Genomic DNA, 20,602 nt, shown 5'->3' with positions numbered 1-20,602 from the left:
CTGTGATCAGAAGCACAAAGAGCTCTTACATAAAGAGAATATCAAGTTCTCAGAGTGCATTAGCTAAGAATATTTCCAACAGGCAATCTATGATATAGGTAGGATAATGCTTTAATAGGTTTCATTTTGCCTGAAGGGCTATTTCTTCTCATTTTTTGCAGAAACTTATAGCAGCCTGAATTTCCGACCCACTTTTGAGCGTAAGTTTTAGTATGGAAGGAAAGAGTGTGAGGGGTGGAAGGCTAATCTGGAAGCTTTGGAATCACACCTGTGCAGGGATGGAACCTGCTTAATTCTTAAATATGACAAAACATGAGAGAAGGGATTGATGTGTGAGCCCTGATGGACATTTCCAACTATTCAAGGTGAGCTGAAAGGGGCTTTAGAATGTATATCTGAGGAAAGAGGGCTGAGGAACATATATCTGAGCGACCTGCTGGCACTCAGGCCATATTCGAGCAGCACCTGAGGCCTGCTGCCCACCTCCAGCCCACAGACCTGCAGCTGGAGCTCCTCCCCGTCAGCTTCCCAAAGTGCTCATGGCTGAGCAGGACATAAGGCAGGCATGTGCTCGCTGTTCACAACAGGTTTCCAAGGAGTGAAATAAAAGACTCCTTAGAAGTATTTCTTGGCATCCTCCCAAAAACATAAATGCTATTGATTGAAGATTTCATGATGCAAATGAATGCAATGGCTCTGACTGGCTTTCTTAAATGTACCACTGTTATTTTTTTAAACCCATTAATAATTAAATAGTTCATACTCATGGTATCATTGAGATGGGCAAAGCCAGCAATCTTTTTCAAATTTCACCAACCTTTCAACACACATGGCACTGACTCAACCTTAGCCCTTTCCTGACCCAGGGGTCTGTAGAGGAGGGCCAGGACCTGCTCTGCCTCTAGCTGAGGAGGTATTTTGGTGAAGCCTACAATTGACTATCAAGTGCCACAACTTAGTTTAACTTCAGTCCTACTGCCAGAGAAAGAGAGAAATTGTGTTTCGAATACTGAGGGTGTTTTCCTGGAAACAAGAAAAGGGACAGGGAAGTTCGGCAGTGCAAGCTGAACAGCCCCACGGAGCGCTGCCTTACCCGGGCACTCTGGCCAGCTATCAGCTGATCATCTTCTGTCTGGACGCTTGTCCTACTTCTGACATCGAAATCTTCCGTCTCAAAGTCAGAGTCATCCAACTCCTCAGGGGTCTGCCACCAAGACAGAGATCACAAGTGAGACACATCTCTGGGCCACCAGCCCCCAGCCATCCTGAGTCTCTTGGCCAGGTGCACGGAGCCCAGAATTCTGGATTTCAATGTACGGTGTTCTGAACAGTATGGTGAATGAAGTTAAAATCACGCAGTATTTGTCTTGGGCCTCTGCTTCACTGGTGCACATGCTGGGCTGCCTGGCTCACAGCAGGCGTGGGCACCACACCAGCATTTTCCCAAAAGCCTGGGCTGGTTTTACCGTGTGTGGGGCCCATTTGCTATCACTGATTCAACTCATTATTTTTTTGTTTTTGTTAATTTTTATTAACTCACTATTTCTTTGTAAGACATAAGTTTTTTGTTTTTTTACTTTGAGATGCAGTCTCACTCTGTGACACAGGCTGGCATGCAGTGGCCTCATCTTGAAATTACGCAACCTCTGCCTCCTGGGTTCAAGAGATTCTCGTGCCTCAGCTTCCCAAGTAGCTGGGATTATAGGCATGCACCACCACCGCCAGCTAATTTTTGTATTTTTAGTAGACACGGGGGTTTCACCATGTTGACCAGGCTGGTCCTGAACTCCAGACCTCAGGTGATCCGCTCACCCCAGCTTCAGAGCCATCATGCCCGGTGACAAGGTTTTTACTTCCTAATTTACTTCCCCAACACGTGCATTTTAAGACAAAGATGAGAACTGTCCTGGGTAGAAAAGGTACTGACTTAAAATTAGAGGTGTTTAGTATAGCATTAAGCAGGTTTCTATAACTTTCCTACTTTATGCAAAAAGAAAATTAAATTAATTAATACTAGGCCTTCTGTTAGGGTACCAAGGCTGCTTGGAGGAGTAAAAATAGGCAATGTATTTTAAAGTATTCTTTTACTTTCATCAAAAGAAACAAGGGGAGAATATGGCAGCTAAGGGCTGGGTAAATACCCAAGGGACTGATCACTGGTCCTAGCTCTTTAATTATGAAATAAAATTCTTACTTTGTACAAACTACCAGCCTCTTGTGATTAGCTACTGACTTGAAACACAGTGTTGTCCTCTGGCAGTTATCAGTAAGGGGGCAGCAGCACAACAGCTGGGGTTGGCGCTCAGCCCAGCCGGCTGGCCTGTGACAGGAGGGCAGTGAGGCGAGTCCCTCATCTGCACCAGGACCTAGTCCAAACCCAGCCCAAGGATTTGCTCTGAGGTTCAAACAAGAAGACACATGAGAAACACTCTGGAGCTACCAAGAGCATGGACCTGTCCCTTGATGAGATGAGGTGAGAACAGTGGACGGTCACACAGAGAGCACATCAGCTGGAGGAGGTCCTGGAGGCCCATGAACTTGGTGGCACAAAATACAATGCCAGCACTGACAGTTTTAACGCTGCCGTCACACATGCCTTCAGCATTGGTATGTGATCAATCTGTTAAGCGGTTTTTTGAAGGAGCATCTCCTGACATCTCTGCCTCCCCAGCACCCCACTGCGGACCAAAGAACCTTTCTTGCCAAGAAAATCAAGTCACTCTCATTCATTCAGTATCTCTGTGCCAAGCACTGTTCTGGGCCCTAGAGATACAAAATGACAGACAAAAATTCCTCTCACGCATATTTTAATGGAGGAAATGACAACAAAGTAAGCAAATGAATTATATGACACATTAAAAGTGACCAGTGCTATAAAGAAACCAGTGATGAATAAAGGGGGATTTTAATTCCATAGTATTTGGAAAAGTCTCACGAGAAAGTGCTCTCAAGGTGGGGGGGGTGGGTGGCAGCATGGAGGCTGCCGGGGAGGGCGATGGCCCAGGGAACTCCGTGAATAGCAAGGAAGCCATGGAAGGGGGGCTTAGCTCGCTGCCTCCATGTCACTGGCTTGCCTGGAACCGCAGAAGTACAAGGGGAGTTCAGCAGGAGATGAGATTGGAGAGGTGTTGGGTTCCTAGAAGGCCTTGTAGGCCAGTGTAAGAAGTGAGTGACGCAGAGGCCTGTGGAGAGGCTGGCACAGAGGATAACATGATCCAACTGAAGCTTAGAGAAATCACTCTGGCTGCCCTGTGGTTCATGAGACTGCAGGCACCCAGGATGGGAACAGGGAACTGCCTGAGTGGCACATGCATGAACCCAGGTGAGAGGTGCTGGTGGCTTGGACGAAGGTGGGAGCATGTATAGGTTCTCTACTTTGAAGGGAGAGCCAAAAGAATTACAGATAAAGCAGATGTGAGGTATCGGACAAAAGAGAAATCAAAAAAGATCTGAGGTCAGGGCCTGAGCAAGGGAAGCCAGAATTGCTATCAAGTAACATGTGCTGCCTGGGTGGAGCAAGTGAGGGGAAGGCCAGGTGCGCAGGCAAGTGTGGAACGTAGGAGAGTCGGCCTCTAGACAGGACTCCAAAGGGGTCAAGGACTTCCCAGCAGGCCACACCAATGTTTCACAGGCTGAAGAGACGGAAGACACCAGCCGAGGAGACTGAGAAGGGGTGTGGGTCAAGAAATTTTTTTCCCCCTGAAAAATGGGAGAAATCATCTTAGGCTTGGGGAAAGGGACAGGAAGCAAGGGGTGAAGCAGCACCCCACTACAAGGGATGGCCTTGGCCAGAAGCACCGACAGGGATGCTCACAGTCCTAGGAGGAAGGCAGAGCACACGGGCATGGATGCAGCAGGGTGGACGCTCTATAACTGTCTCAATATCTTCAATGAAATCGGCAACAGGCCAAATAGGACGGGGGCACAGGTGTGGGTAGGCGGGCACCTGTTGCGGGCAGCAAGGGCCCACAAATGGCCATGGCTCCTGCGGCTCCGTCGCAGCACCTGCACTGTGCTCACAGAGCAGGATCTTGCTAGAACTGCAGCTTCTAAGGCAAGTGTAAGAAAACAGCAGGGCAGAGGAGTGAGTATATTCAACTATGGACTCAAAGCTAAAAAAAGGACGGAACCAAGGACACAGGGGCTGAGTGAGTGACACGGGGAGGACCAACTGACTGAAGACCACAGTGGACTCAAAGGATCACTGGGAGTTGCAGTGTAAGCTGAACAATAAAACTGGGTGCCTAGGGATGACAAAGACAATGGCAGGCAATGACAAAAGCTGAGGTAAGGCCATGGCCATGGGCTGAGGTGGAAGAGGACAAGATATCAAGAAACTGAGAGGCCCATGGGCTTGAAGGATGATTCTTGAATGAAGACAGGAAAGTGTCAGAGAGCAGGACGGTAAGCCGGGAGCTCAACCAGATGCCGCAAAGGCCCCTTTCTCCTCTGCCTGTGCTACAGGCCCTCCAGGCGCACTGGCGATGGGGAAAGGGGCTCAGCACTTGGCCATGAGCCTGGGAGCATCACCTGGGGCTGCCACAGCCGTTAGTACTCCCCTAGCACCCCGGGGTTCCAACATCTCCCTCCCAAGAGAGGGGCACTCCATGTGAAAAATAACTCGAATCTGCATACAAAAATACTTCCTTCTCTGATACTAGCTTGAGAGCCATTATTTTCTATAATTTCCTGCGTAACTCAAACTGAAGCCTCATGTTGTAGAGACTGTTTATCCTAAATTAAATTGTCAGCTCAGGCTAGCTCCCCTTCTTGGTCTAAGTTTGGGTAATAACTTGCAACTAACAGTCATTTTAGACAACATAATTAAATATATCTCATTCTAACAGCTTTTAAATTCATGATTTTAATATACTGCCATGGCATCTGCCGAGTTCTAGAATGACGCATTGCTCAAGTTTAGCAAATGATAAGAAAGAAGCTGTTAAGACGTCTGAAATGCAGTTACTCACCCTTATCATCAGCACTGCTTTCCTGATGTCCCGGATGCCATCATATACCAGGCGGGAGGCATCGATAAACTCATTCTCATCCATGGGCTGGGCAGGGTCCGTGCTGAGGGCTTCCACGGCCGCTTCTACTTGCTCAGTAAAACGTGGCATGACTGTGGAGAAAGAGGCACAGCAGGTGCCCTGGTCAGCAGGCAGCAGCATTCCCCTGGCCCTACCTGAATCACTCAGCCAGACAGAAAGAGGTGAGGCTTACGATGAAGAGCCTCTGCTTCTACCTATATAAAGGGTATTTATGGTTGAAATAAATTAAATGCAGTATTTCACAATGACTCAAATAATCTTTTTCTCTGCAAAAGAGGGATTGGATGACGAGAACTTGAAGTGAGACTAACTTGAGGCCTTAAGAATGGGACCTATCTTAAATAGTGTGTTTAGAATTAGTCTCGTGATTACTCATGAGATTACACATGAAGAAAATTTGCTTGTGAGGCCTGAATTTGGCTATGACCAGCTTCTTAGGAGCCTGATGTGCCATAAGGCCAAATCTTGAGTTCCCACCTCCTTCTTCCTCACCACAGGGCCTGGGCCAATGGGATGGCCTGCCCCACTAAGGCTGCAGTGTGTGCGAGCACTGGAAAGCAAGAGTTCTCGTACCTGTGTTAGAGAGCAGCTTAGTGGCTTCCAGAACCTTCTCTGTGTAGACTCCTGGCTCATAGTTGTCCATCTCTGAGGTGACTACGTGAATGACCCGGGCTGCCCGGCCTCGAATTGCACCAGCTGTGCGGTCCAGGCCATCCACATCCTTCTCTTGGAGAGCAATGACACATTTGTTCACATCTTCCAAAATGTGATTCTCTAGAGAACAAGCAAAAAGCTGAATGGGGAGGGGGTGCCTTCTACAAGAAATGACAACTGTAAGCTGGCATCTATCATTTATTGAGTGTTTACTTGGTGCCAGCCACTGTGCTGAAAGCTTTACATATATGTCATTGGAGACACCAGTGACTAGTGACAGAAAGTAAACCTGTTATCAATCCCCAAGAATAACAATCTTCATTCCATATTTTGTTTTTTTTTTTAAAAGGAGACATGCCCATCTCTGAAGCACAGTTGTTCTGTACGCCAGGCAGAAAATTATCATAGAAGCATCAATATCTTCTCTTCCTCTAGGTTCACTGACCCTATGTCCCGAATAAAGGAAAGCTAAATTAGAACAAAAGTCCACTGTCCCCTCTCCCTCTCCTTCCAGGAGATGCTGATGATATTCAGACAATCTACCAAGAAGCCAGCACAGCCTTAGGATAGGAAAAGGTGCTGGAAAGCAGGCTGAAGCCTCCTCTAGAGGACCCTGAGGTGTGAGGTGAACTATTTAACCCTCTTCATGGTACACAGATGGGCTTGTTGTGATATGTGCAGGGTCCCCACAGGTGAAAACCCTTGAATCCTATGAAGCTGACGGGTGACTCATAACAGTCATATGGCTGAATCTGGGCAACAAACGAAAACTATTTTTCCTCAAAGCAAAAAGCCTGACACTGTAATTTTTAGGAATACTACAACAAACAGTTTGCTAAAACTCATCTGTAATAACAACGTGGAAGCAACCAAAATGTCCAAGAGAAGAGTGAATAAGTGAATTATGGGAACTATGCAGCCATTAAAGTGGATGACGCAGATCTAGAGGCCAAGGCAGGAGAATCACTTGAACTGGGGAGGCGGAAGTTGCAATGAACCAAGATTGCGCCACTGTACTCCAGCTGGGCGACTGAGTGAGACTCGTCTCAGAAACAAAAACAAAACAAACAAAAAACACCTTTATCAGGGAAGGCCAGGAAATGGTAAGAATTCTTATTAGAGAAGGGAAAACTAGATTACTGCAATATAGTTAAGACCATATTTTGGTCTCTATTAATTACAAATTATGAGACTTGCCAGTTTATACACTGAACTACTGAAAGAGTAAATATATTAAACTTCTAATAAAAACAAATTTTAAGGGGGTATTTAAACAAATTACAAGGATAAATGGATTTGGAGCCCATCAGAAGCATTAAAAAAATATATATAAACTCTAAATAATAATTTGAATTAAACAAACATAGTGAGCAGGCCCACCATACAAGGCCTTGGGTTAAAAACTGCTGCTTTTACTGGCTCTAACCCAACACCGTTAAGATGAAACTTGCATTGCTAAGGAAAGGAAAGGAATAAAACGGAAAGAAAGTATGTTGGTAACATAACTAAGAACCAATGTTTTCTCATATCATTGATTTTAAAACTCATCCCCGTTTCAGAATCAATGAAGTCTGGCATTCCTTTCCATTCACTAAACAAAGTGGCCCATACTTCCACCAAGGATTTTTAAATCTTCGTCTAGATACCTCTTTTTAAAAAAAAAAAAAAAATTCATTTAGACTTTCTTGAATTCATCCTGGCGTTCTTCTAGATGAACCTAAAAGGGTATGCCATATTTTAGAGTAATATATCCCACTTCAGGAAGGTGACTAGTATTCGCTACCGTCATGAAACACTTGTCTCTAGAAAAGCCCAGCCTCACTGAGGCTACCACACCCACGACAGAGCACCCAGCCTGCTCTCCACAACTGAACTGGATGGGGGTAGGTCCGAGTCCACTGGTCAATGGAGAGGACAGGCTGTGCCCACACTAACTGAAACCATGCATCATTTTAGCTGAGGAAACAGCATAGATCCATATGAATAGACACCCCAATATGTACCCATCAACAACTGTTCAATACATGATTTATAGGTGTGCTTCTAACAGAAAAAAATTCATACACATTTAACAGTCCCCACAAAATATACACAACTATATGTAAATGAACACTTTTACATTATGGACAATATTGTATCTTTTTCACTTGAAAAACTTTCTAGATCTGGCCCTGCAGATCTACTTCATCCATTTTAATGGCTGTATAGTACCCACTGAATAGATGGGGGCGCTATAATTCACTTATTCAGTCTTTTCTTAGACATTCTAATTGAAGAAAACATCCTTATTCAGGTATTTTGGCAAACATCTGTGACTAGCATGAGATCGCTGAGTTAAAAGGCATGTATGTTTAAAGTAGAAGTATGGTACCTAATTGCCCTCCAGGAACCATGCCAACTGGCATTCTCCATGAAAGATGTCAGAACTTCAGCCTACAATGTGCGGCAATAGAGCCTCCTCTTTGTACCCTCTGCCCTGGGTATGTGTATAGGGTGCAGCCTATGCAGGGTTGCTGCACACAAAGAAAATGAAAACAATGTTTCATGCTTTATGTAGAGGATTTACCCAGTGACATGGGCTATTCTGAGGGCTTCACATGTAAACTCTCTGTACAGTAGGCTTAGAAAAAAACACCATTAATCTAACTTCTAACTTATCACTTCCTCCAAAGAGAGTAACTCTGTCTGTAGTTTAGCATTTCTGCTATTAAACACAAATCCAAAATTTAGGTACAATAATCTTTCTATTTAACGGCCCCTCAATAAGGACCAGATTCTTTGGACACACTGATACTTAATGAAGGTGGGTATAAATTACCACTCCAAAGTGTTGCTCCAAAGCATTTAATGCAATATATTGTTTCTAAGAATATTTAGTCAAAACATTTAATAAACCAAATTAGAGCTTCTCTAAGCAACCACCTGCACCTTAAAAAAAAAAAGAGAGCCAAAACTGCAACATATAAGCAGAATGAGGGAATGGAAATCAATAACATTTCCATGGAAAACGTTTATCAAACACAATCCAAATAAAATTCAAAGAGTCTTTATCACTTTGATAAATTTCAAACCACTCTCCTGAAGGGACTGGTCAATATATATTCTTGGTTTGCTGAATGCTAGCATCTTAAGCCATCTTCGATCTTTACAAGGCAATATTTGGATAGAACAGCTGGGGAGGAAGAGACCCTATCCCTCCCCTCCCTGGAGGTATCATGCATATTCCTCTCTTTATATGCAGGTGCTACCGTTTCATATTAGACATACAATGACCGAAGCTCCCCCTGCCCTACAGCCTCATAAAATGCTGGCATCAGGGTCTTGTTGGTTGCACCTAGTTATATACAAGATGACAATTACTTTTTGAGAAACAAATCAGAACATGACTTGTAAGTATGAGGGAATTTCTGGAACCAATGGGACAGAATATCCAGGACAATGGAGCAGAAGCCCTATTCCATAAACGATTTCCTCTCGGACAGGTTCTCTGACTGGGCAGGGCTATAACCAATATCCAGGCCCCATGGAGTGTAAGAGAATTTGATGGTGGAAAATCACAAATACAAATATTCTGTTAAGACCTCACACTGTACCAAAGGGCCTCAAGCCCCAGGAGACAGCAGAAAACAACCACTCCAAGAAGTCAGGGTGCATCCCTGCTTTTTATTTAGTAAAAGCTATGAACCCCACCTACCTCAAGCCAGATCCTGTGCTGGGCACTTGCTAGGCAGCCCCCTACTCAAAAACAAGCCCATCTCACTATGGGTCCACCAAAGTACCACTGTGCTTTAGGGCCAGGGGACATTGGCAAATGGGGCAGGGTCAGGTCAGGCCAAGATGTGGCTTCCCATCTAAATACTGCCTGTGACTGCTGCAGATGACACCTGCCTCGGCTGTGTGTCAGGTGAGATGGGAGGCTATCTCTAGTCCTCTGACGTAAAAAGTGCTAAAGCGAATGTGGTAGCTCATATCTGTAATCCCAGCACTCTGAGAGGCTGAGGCAGGTGGATCACCTGAGGTCAGGTGATCCTAACCAACAGCCTGGCCAACATGGTGAAACCCTATCTCTACTAAAAATACAAAAAATTAGCCAGGCGTGGTGACGCGCACCTGTAATCCCAGCTACTCGGGAGGCTGAGGCAGGAGAATTGCCTGAACCCAGGAGGTGGAGGCTGCAGTGAGCCGAGATTGCACCATCACACTCCAGCCTGGGCGAGAAGAGCAAAACTCTATCTCAAACAAAACAAAACATAACAAAACAAAACATGCTAAACCTACCATGGGTAAGGTATGTACGTAAGAGTATAAAGAAGTCTGAATGCTGAAAATTAACTGGTCATTCCAGTAGAAACCTCCACAGGCACCTGCTTGTCTCTATTCTTTATTCTCCCCCAAAAAGCATATTATATAAATGAGAAGAATTGTAAAGAATGGCCTTGCCCTATTAATGATTTAATTACTTAACGTTCCTAAGCAGGTCTGTGACAGAACATTAGAAAAACACACCAGGTACAGTTCTAAAATTCAGGTGCTCTGAAAACACCACCACCTTTGACTGAAAGAATTGTTCCATGATTTTATTTGCTAAATGGAAACTGTCTAAACTCCTTTCCATCAAATCAATCCCCTCTTAAACTGTCATACTTTTGCATAAAAACTGAACACACTCAACAGACAACAGTGTATCTGTTAAAGGAATCTGATTTCTCTTTACCATTCTTTTATGTCATGTGCCCTAAAGATACTGCCTGGAATCCACTAAATGCTGCTGCAGAATCCTTTTTTTCACTGATTTGATGAATGGTGCATGAGGGACATTTGATGCTGTTACATTTTATTTTGCTCTAAAGAGGACTGAAAATCCCTCAAGACCAAGCCTGAGACATACCCAACCTAATCTCAAAAAAGTAACTTTAAGAATGTAGTATTTATCCAGAGGGGGGGCTTTGCATTTAGATTTCAGGATTTGGTGTTTGCTTAAAAGTGTGCTGTGAAGGTGGAATGTTTTTCTCTAAACTGATGAAAAAGAATAATTCAGTACTTCACTGGGAAAAACAACAGAAGGCCAAGATTTCCCAAAAAAGCCATTGCTGCATTTTTGGCACCTGCAAAGATGTGCTTGCAAATGAGTTTTTTGTTTTAAAGTACCAACACCTGCAATTTGGCAGTGCTGCAACAACATGGTTTACCCCCCACCTTTTGCAGTTTACAGATTGCCTGCTCCCCAGTTTCTCAAGTAAAGCCAAGGCTACCCATCCTAAGGAGAGAGCGCGAAGACAGGGAGGCATTGGTATGCAGAACACACTATCACCCTTATATAGGTCACTGCTGGAGGACTGTGCTGTGCATATACTTAAGCCCTGCTTCTGTTTCAAGCCCCATTGCCACGTTCTAGCCTGTGGTTCCCTGGGGTGACAGGTAGTTTCAGCCCTACAAAAACTTAGCCCCTGATTCTGCTTCTGCCCACAGCTACTGGCCTCAGGAAGTCTGGCACTTTCAGAGAGCAAGCTGTGCAGCCAAGGGCAACAGAGGCCCCGTTAAATGGAGAATGCATTTATAGTTACTCAACTCTAAGAAGATGGGATTGAAATTTATCTCTGTGCGATAAACACTGAATTGCATTTGACAGACATTTTCTATATGAATGCAATTTACTATGTCATTACCAGTTTATGTTTATATAATGAAATCAACTGTTTTTGTGAGGTGAATTACCCAGATTTATTTTTTCCAAGTTCATAATTAAATGGCACTTAAATATTTCCTCTCTGTTTTCTATCTATGCATCATGCAGACAGAGAGTCTTTGGAAAAGTAGGCAGATAAACTATGACTATGATCACTCCTGAGAGACAGAAGAGAGGCATTCTAACAAGGGAGGAAATTATTTTAAAAAAGAAACTAAAGGTGATGGTGTTGAGAATCCCTTCTCCTCCTAAGTTTCATAGGCTCATAACAAATAACCACTTTCTCCACCAAGACACAGGTCAATGTTTTTTCTAAACACAATGGCAGCAAGAGAGATGGCTGGTCATGGTGCTCTACAGGTCCCAGCTGGAGGACCTCACTCTATACAAGCAGGGAAAAAAACGTTTGACAGCCAGGTTTCTAATTCATGCTCCTAGGATCAAGACCAGTCCTAAGGGAAACATCTCCAACCCCAGCTACTTCCCAGTAGCTGAGAAGCTATCACTTGAAAACCATGTAGCTGATGGCTTTTTTAACATTAAAATGAAAACCAGCACAATATTATCGTTAGAATAATTTACCTGCCAAGACGTAGGAGTGTTTGCCCATTAATATAACTTAGACAAAAGTAATTATGCACATCTTCACATGCTTCTCTGAGGAACCAGCTCATTACCTGAGACAGCCAAGAAGTCATCAATGGAAGTTATGTCATCGACAGCATCTGTGAGAACACGGACTTGTTTTTCCCATTGTTCTTTAAAAAGATCCATGTTTTCTTGGGCCAGTTTACTCTGTGGTTTTGCTGCTAAAGCCAATGCAGCGTTGATAACCTGCAAAATATATTAAACTTCACTGTTTACTCTTTTACAGTGTCACGGCTTTGTCTTACACACATTTCACTAGGAGACATCACCCCACATGCTCTACCCTATCACAAAGATGAAGGGGAAGAGCATTAAACAATAGGTTTTATATGGTGAAGTTGAAGTAATACGTATTTTATTTGCAAACTGTGGACAATGATAAAACAAAAATTAACCATAATAACATCATTCGTGGTGGCAAAAATCTACCATTTTCAGTGACATTAAGTTCTAGGCTTTTTTTCTTCTCATATAGACGCATACATAGCTACATAAAAAAATACACAATTAGAAGTATATGATACATAAAATGAACTATCCTGATTCTTATTTTAAATACTTCTCTATATCATTAAATATATGTTTAAAACACTAACTTTATTGTTCTATGTTATGGATGCACTGTTATTCTCCTACTGTTGGATGTCTGGGTTGTTCTGGTTACCCACCACTACAAATAATCTTGTGATGAAAATTTGGCATTTCAGGTTCCTGATACATTATCAAAATGTATTCATGAAAAATATACTGGATCCAAGCATAAGTATTTTTTCATTTTCTTTTTAATGGAGGCATATTTGACAAAGAGCTGCACAAAAAATGTATAATCTATTAAGGTTTAAAACTAATTTTAAAGCCTGGATAACATAATGAGACCCCATCTCTACTAACAATAAAGAAAATGAGCTGGGCATGGTGGCACACACCTGTAGTCCCAGTTAGTTAAGAGGCCAAGGTGGGAGCACTGCTTGGGCCCAGGAGGTCAAGGCTGCAGTGAACTGTGATCACACCACTGCACTCCAGCTTGGGCAACAGTGAGACTCCATCTCAAAAAAGAAAAACAAGCTGGCCACGGTGGCTCAAGCTTGTAATCCCAGCACTTTGGGAGGATGAGGCAGGAGGATTGCTTAAGCCCAGGAGTTCGAGACCAGCCTGGACAAACATAAGAAGACACTGTCTCAAAAAAAAAGGACAAAAAACAGCTTTATTGAGATAGAATTCACATATCATACAATACACCCATTTAAAGAATACAATTTCACTGATTTTTAAAAATATATATTTGTAATTGTGCAACATTCACCACGTTGTTTTAGAACATTTTCATCAACATTTTCATCACTCCAAAAAGAAACCCCATCCATATCCATTAGCAGCCATTTCCTACAATTCTCTTTACCGCCTGCCCCCCACCCTTTTTTTTTTTGCAACCACTAATTTATTTTCTATCTCTATGAATTGACTATTCTGGACATTTCAGATAAATGGAATCATGTAACGTGGACTTTTATAACTAGCTTTTTTCACTTAATACAGTGTGTGTGTGTGTGTGTGTGTGTGTTTGTGTGTGTGTGTTTGTGTGTGTGTGTTTTTTTCTTTTTGAGACTGAGTCTTGCTCCGTCGCCCAGGCTGGAGTGCAGTGGCGCGATCTCGGCTCATGCAACCTCTACCTCTCAGGCTTAAGCCATTCTTGTGCCTCAGTCTCCTGAGTAACTGGGATTTACAGATATGCGCCGCCACCAGGTTCATTTTTGTATTTTTAGTAGAGACAGGTTTTCACCATGTTGGCCACACTGGTCTCAAACTCCTGACCACCTCCCAAAGTGCTGGGATTACAGAGTGAGCCACTGCTCCCAGCCTAACATAATGTTTTAAAAGTTCATTCATGTGAAGCATGTACTAGTACTTTGTTCCTTTTTGTTGATGAATAACATTGTTTTATGGATATGCCACATTTTATTTAGCCATTCATCAGTTAATGGACATTTGAATTATTGCCACTCTTTGGCTGTTATGAGTAATGTTGCTATGAATGCTCATACACATGCTTCTGTGTTTTTACTTCTTTGGGAATGGAGCAGAACTGCTGGTTCATAGAGTAAACTTTGTGTTTAACCTTTTGAGGAGCTGCTTTACCTTTTTCCAAAGAGGCTGAACCATTTTACATCCCACCAGTGTGTGGATGTAAAGCCCTACATCTTCACTAATACTTGTTATTTTCCCCCCTTTCAGAGAATTCTAGCCATGCTAGTGGATCTGAAGTGATATCCCTGATGGCTGGTGACATGTATCGTTTCATACGTTTATTGAGTGTTTGTTTATATTCTTTGAAGAGATGTCTATTCAACCTTTTGGTTGTGTTCATTAAATAAGTGAATAATGGGAGTAGTATGAAAATGGGCTGAGAGGATAATTAGCTTATTAGCTTATCTAATAACCCATAAGTTCCTAGATACAAGGTGCTTATGGGTTATTAGAAATAAATGTGTTTATAATCATGCAACTTGGGAATGAAGCAAAGACAAGAAGAAACTGCAGGACCTGAATGAGGCAGGAGTGTGGGGACAGCCCTGAGTGGAGGAATCTGGGATAATTTTTCAGATGCTTCGAATCATGAGTGTAATTATCAATTTATTGGAGGGGTATTCAAGAATGTTATAACTTAGCCCTCGAAGGCTGGAGGTGATAACAGATTAAAGAAGAATCAGACCCACTAGACTGGTGCCATTATTCCTCTTCCCTCCTTAACACTTAGAACTGGTAGATTATCCAACTATCAATTATAGATCACAGGCACAGGGAATTAACCCATCCCAGTTTATGAACTGTAACAGCCCAACACTTCTGTAAGTGCCTGTGTTTGGGCAATAATTTGGAAGGAGAGATACTTGTTTTTCTCACATGTTATGCTGTGGTCTCCCACATTTTCATCCAAGAAACGTATTCCTTCCTGCCACTCCTTATCCACTAGATGCATTCACCATTGTAAGACCACTTTCTTCATTAACTAACTCATTAATTCAATAATGTATCTATGTATCAGAGTGGAGCTATACACTGTAAGAGTATCTGGTTAGTGAAAATGTTTCCTAAGAGAGCCAAGTAAACATGGGCAGGGAATTAATTACATGTTTTAAGTATTTTTCCACTGCAAAGGGAAAACTGCTTTCTTTGTTCTGTAATATACTGCATACAGTATAATGAGGGGAAGCACCTTGCCTAAGTTTCTCATATTGATTACAAAATTGTGTACAAAACTCATTTCTGAATACTCTTACTAAATTTGGAATAGAAAGAGGTGTCCTGGCTGAGCATAGTAGCTCACGCCTATAATCCCAACACTCCAGGAGGCTGAGGTAGAGGGGATTGCCTAAGCCCAGAAGGTCGCAGCTGCAGTAAGCCATGATCATACCATTGCACTCCAGCTTGAGCGACAGTGAGACCTTCTCTCTCTTTAAAAAAAAAAAATAAAGATAGGTCCTTAACATACTACTTTAAGTAATCATCCAACACGATACTGAGTTGTGAAACTATAGAATCATTTACCTTAAAAATCAAGATGTTATTAATCGGAATACTTACTGTCACCACTGGTTAAATAATAATATAATTGACTTTCTAGCCATGACTTTCTAGCCAATGAAGTAAGGTGATAAATGAAAATAATAGGAAAAGCTGTTAGAAAGAGGATTAAAAAATTATACATTCCAATGCAAGTTATATAGAAAACTGAAGTACGTCAACTGAAAAAACTTAGAATAAAAGTTCATTAATATAACTAAAGACAATATAAAATAGTAACAACAACCAATAGCCTTTCTATATGCATGCCAAGAAAAAAAAAGAATAAAAAATGAAGGGAGTGTCAGATCTCCCACAAAGCAATTCATATGAAATATATAAAGGTTCAATCTGTAAAGAAATGAACATGACTGAAGTTAAAGAAAAATTCACTTCAGTTATATACTAAGTCATCATTAGTCACAATATTTATGTCTTGGAAAATTCCCTTTCAAAATAACAACAGGAGAAGCCAACCTATAAATTCAATTATGCATGTCTATATTTAAATATGTATTAAAGATTAAATATACAGTATTAGGTAAATCAGTAAGGGAAACACCAAAACACCAGTAGAAAAACAGGGAAAGAAATGGACTACTTACTTTAGGTAAAGTACAAATGACGAGACAACAGCTGTTGGTGGGGGGAGTTACTCTTACTTATAATTTTAAAACTGGAAATTAATGTTACTATTAAATTTACAAGGAGCTCCCAACTAGGCACCATCACTGTACTGACTGAAAGTTTTAAAATGCTATTGTTGGCTTCAGGCCCAGTAAAATGTGACAAGGGGTGGCAAGGGAGGATGTCCTTGTCCTGTTTCTGATCACAGGGGAAGGCATTCAGTCTTTATCATTAAGTATAACATTAGCTGTTGATTGTTCATGGAGCTTCTTTATCAGGCTAAGGAAGTTCTCTCTCATTCCTAAAGTGTTTTATCAGGATTGGATGTTGAATTTTCTCAAACACTGTTTCTGTTTTGTTTCCACATTCTGGCTACTTTTGTCTTTGTCTCCTTTGCTGTCTTGTCTTCTAACAGTGTCAGGATTTCCTCAAAGCTCAGTCCGATGTTGCCTTCTCTCCTCTTTCTAGTCTTCCCACCCCTAGGCCATCTCATCTATTCCCAAAAACTTTTTTTTTTTTTTTTTTTTTTTTTTGCTTTCACTTGGCTTCCAAGACACAGCCAGCTTCTGGGGCTCTGTTCCTGACAGTGCTTCCTCAGGCTCCTGTGCTGGCCACTGCTCACCTTCTGAAACTTTCAATGTTAGAGACCTGGTTCCACTCCCAGACCTTTCCTTCATGTAGACTCACTCCCTTGATGATCTTGCACATTTACACATCCTGTCCAGACCTCTTCCCTCAATGTGACATGCATCTTGCATGTCTAATAGGCACCTCAAAATTAACATGTCCAAACTTATCTCTTTCCCCAAACCATCTTTCCTTATCAAAGTAAATGAGAACTCCATCCTTCCAGCTGCTTAGGCTCAAAACTCTGTTCTATTCCCTGACTCTTCTTTTTCTCTCTCACTTCACATCTAATCCTTCAGTAAATTTCACCTTCAAAATATATCCAAATTCTAACCAGTGCTCACCACATCCACTGTACTCTTGCCTGGATTAGTACAATAACATCTGTTTTAGTCTTCTATTGCTTTTGTAAATAAATTACCACAAATTTAGTGGCTTAAAACAACACAAATCTATTATCTTACAGTTTCTGGAGGTCAGAATTCTGAAACGGGTCTTACAGAACTAAAATCAACAATATTACCATCAGATCTGTGTTCCTTCTGGAGGTTCTAGTGAAAAAGCCAGTCCCTGACTTCTCCAAATTCCTGAGGCTGCCCACATTCCTTGACTTGTAGCCACAAAACTCCAGCCTCTGCTTCCATCATCATATTTTCTTCTTTGCCTCTGATGCTCCTGCCTCCCTCATATAAGGACACTTATGATATATTGGGGGGCCCACTGGGATAATCTAGGATAATCTTTTCATCTAAAGAGCCTTAATTTATTTGTCCCTGTAAAGTCCCCTTAGCCATGTAAGGTAATATATTCCCAGGTTTAGGGAATTAGGAAATGGACATATTTGGGAAGCTATTATTCTGTATACTGAAATTTCCTAAAGAGCCCCTCTGCTTCTATCCCTCTTCACAGAAGTCAAGAGAGATCTTGGTTTTCTGTTTGTTTTTGAGACAGGGTCTCACTCTTGTCACCCAGGCTGGAGTGCAGAGGCGCAATCATGGCTCACTGTATCCTCAACCTCTGGACTCAAGCAATCCTCCCACCTCAGCCTCCCACACAGCCAGGACTATAGGCTTGCATCACCATGCCTGGCTAATTTTTTATTTTTATTTTTGTAGAGACTATGTTGCTCAGGCTGTTCTAGAACTCCTGGGCTCAAGTGATCCTCTTGTCCTGGCCTCTCAAAGTGCTGGGATTACAGGAGTGAGGTACTGCACCTGGCTGAGATCTTGTTAAAATCTAAGTTAAGATATGCCACTTTTCTACTCAAAACCCTTCAATCGTTTCCCATCTCAGATTAAAAGCCAAAAGCCTATGACTATGACCTTCAAAGGCCATGCAATCCCTCAGCTTCTTTTAGATATCTGATCTCCTTCCTCCAAGCCTTTGCACTTGCTGTTCCCTCTGCCTGAGCACTCTCCCGTTAGATATCCTGTGTGGTCTGTTCTGTCATTTCCTTGAGGTCTTTGTTTATACAGCACTTTCTCAGTGAGGTCCTTCCTGCCCATCTTAACCATAATATTTAACACATCATAAAAATATTTAACTCATCGTTAAAAACCTTCCCACAAAGCAAATTGCAGGCCCAACAAGAGTTTACTAGTTACTAGGCTTCACTGGTAAATTCTCCCAAACATTTAAAGAACTAATACCAAATACACACAGATTTTTTCCAGAAAAAAGAAAAGTAGGAAACACTTTCCAATTTTAAGATACAGAAATCCGACATTACTAAAAAAAAACAAAGTAAAAGACCAGTGTCAGTATACAAAAGCCTTATTGTAAACCTCAGTCAAAGAGGGGTGGGAGGCACAGGAGGGTAGAGATGGGAGGATACAGAAAATGCTCAGAGAAACTCAGTAAGAAACATCTCCCACTGGGCATGGTAGCTCACCACTGTAATCCCAGCACTTTGGGAGGCCAAGGCGGGTGCATCATCTGAGGTCAGGAGTTCGAGACCAGCCTGACCAACATGGAGAAACCCCATCTCTACTAAAAATACTAAATTAGCTGGGAGTGGTGGCACATGCCTGTAATCCCAGCTACTAGGGAGGTGGAGGTTGTGGTAAGCTGAGATCATGAAACTCCGTCTCAAAAAAAAAAAAAAAGCATGTCCCTTGAGCTCTCGGTGAAACAGCTTCATAAAAACTAGATCAGAGAATACCAAAGTGGAAAAGTGAAGTGATTCAAAGACAGGTGGTCCCGTGATTGTGAAATAACAGGTTAAGTGACAGCTGAGGCCATAAGTCTGCCCTGTCCTGTATGTATGGGGTGCTCCTTTAAGGGCTATGTATTTTCCCACCAGCTAGTGGCCAGGCCAGCCTGGGTTTATGCTTATTTGATGTGTGTCAAGCATGTCAGCCACAAATATGATCAGGGTTCCCACAAGCACAATGAAAGAAGAAGCAATATGGAAGATAAATCTAGGAGGCAGAAGGAAGAATGAACAATTTCAGAAGTAACTTCTCAATTTAGTGAGAAATACCAAAAGAAAAAAGAGACCTGGCACAGTGGCTCACACCTGTAATCCCAGCACTTTCGGAAACTCGGTGGGAGGATCACCTGAGCTCAGGAGTTTGAGACCAGCCTGGTCAAACAAATTTAAAAAATTAGCCAAGTGTGGTGGAGTGCACCTGTGGTCCCAGCTACTCTGAGGCTGAGGTACAAGGACTGCTTGAGCCCGGGAGGTCAAGGCTGCAGTGAGCCATGATAGCAGCACTGCACTCTAGCTTGGGTGACAGAGTGAAAACCTGTCTCTAAAAAAAAAAAAAAAAGGAAAGAAAAGAACAAGGAAAATGTAGATAAGTAGAGCCTTCAAATACTTAATTCATTCCTTGTGTAGATTTCCAAGAAAAGCCATGCATTAAACCAGGCATTATAAATTATTTAAATGCCAGATTTGTATTAACTTAATATTAGTATGAATGTGTAATACTCATTCTTGCATAATGAACTAAGAAAAAATATCTCCAAAATGCCCTCCTCTGATTTTAAAGACTCAAAACGTCAGAAACCTGGTTTTGGGTTTTTTGTGTTTTTGTTTTTGCTTCCTGGCCAAGCACACCAAATGGTTTTGAATTCAAAAATTAAAAATATTTAAAGCAGCTAATATAGATTAAATCTTGAGCGCATCCATAAGGAAAACATAATGCCTGGGATACATAGGGTACAGATTTTGGTCCCTTCCCAAAGCAATTTGTAACTGCTTCCTCGTAAAAGAAGCCAATGGCGGGGGGAGAGAGCGGAGAGAGGGAGAGAGGGAGAGAGGGAGAGAGGGAGAGAGGGAGAGAGGGAGAGAGGGAGAGAGGGAGAGAGGGAGACAGAGAGAGAGGGAGACAGAGAGAGAGAGAGAGAGAGAGAGAGAGAGAGAGAGAGAGAGAGAGAGAGACACCACTTCAAATGATCCTCCCACCTTGACCTCTGAAAATGCTGGGATTACAGATGTGGGCACAGGGACTGAAGTCAACTTTACTATCTCAAATGTCTGCATTTAAGGTTGTTTAACTGCTAAAAAGTGAGTCCTTTAGAATGGATTTCCCTGTCTCTCGAAAGTTAATTTGTTATAGGGTAAACTTAAAAATAGGGATGAAAACTCCTCTAGTTGTCCCACCTGTCATTTCTCTCCACCAGAAACTAAAAATAGTGTGCAGGAGTCAACTCCAAACTGTGGTGCTGCCTGTGTACAGCAGTCTCGGCATGAGGCACAAACATGTCCTGGAAACACTAAGCACCTCTTCCACACTGTGAAGAC

The 20,602-nt window shown here is 42.2% G+C and overlaps 1 protein-coding gene across 3 annotated transcripts in view; it reads right to left on the bottom strand.

Moving 5' to 3' along the window:
• CTNNA1 (catenin alpha 1) overlaps positions 1–20,602 on the bottom strand; it is a 176,839-nt gene that overhangs the window by 4,395 nt on the left and 151,842 nt on the right. For all 3 annotated transcript variants that reach the window (XM_012475556.3, XM_012475610.3, XM_012475682.3), the window contains 4 exons: positions 12,069–12,225; positions 5,625–5,825; positions 4,971–5,122; positions 1,094–1,204 (listed from right to left, as the gene is read on the bottom strand). In XM_012475556.3, coding sequence (XP_012330979.1) covers positions 1,094–1,204; positions 4,971–5,122; positions 5,625–5,825; positions 12,069–12,225 — 621 coding nt within the window. The remainder of the gene's footprint in view (positions 1–1,093; positions 1,205–4,970; positions 5,123–5,624; positions 5,826–12,068; positions 12,226–20,602) is intronic.

This window comes from Aotus nancymaae, unplaced genomic scaffold (genome assembly GCF_030222135.1).
Source record: "Aotus nancymaae isolate 86718 unplaced genomic scaffold, 86718_ANA_hifiasm-v0.15.2.pri h1tg000064l_1, whole genome shotgun sequence".
In the NCBI taxonomy this organism is placed as follows: Eukaryota; Metazoa; Chordata; class Mammalia; order Primates; family Aotidae; genus Aotus; species Aotus nancymaae.
Note: the sequence above shows the minus strand (reverse complement) of the source record. Positions and strands in the feature narration are given on the sequence as shown.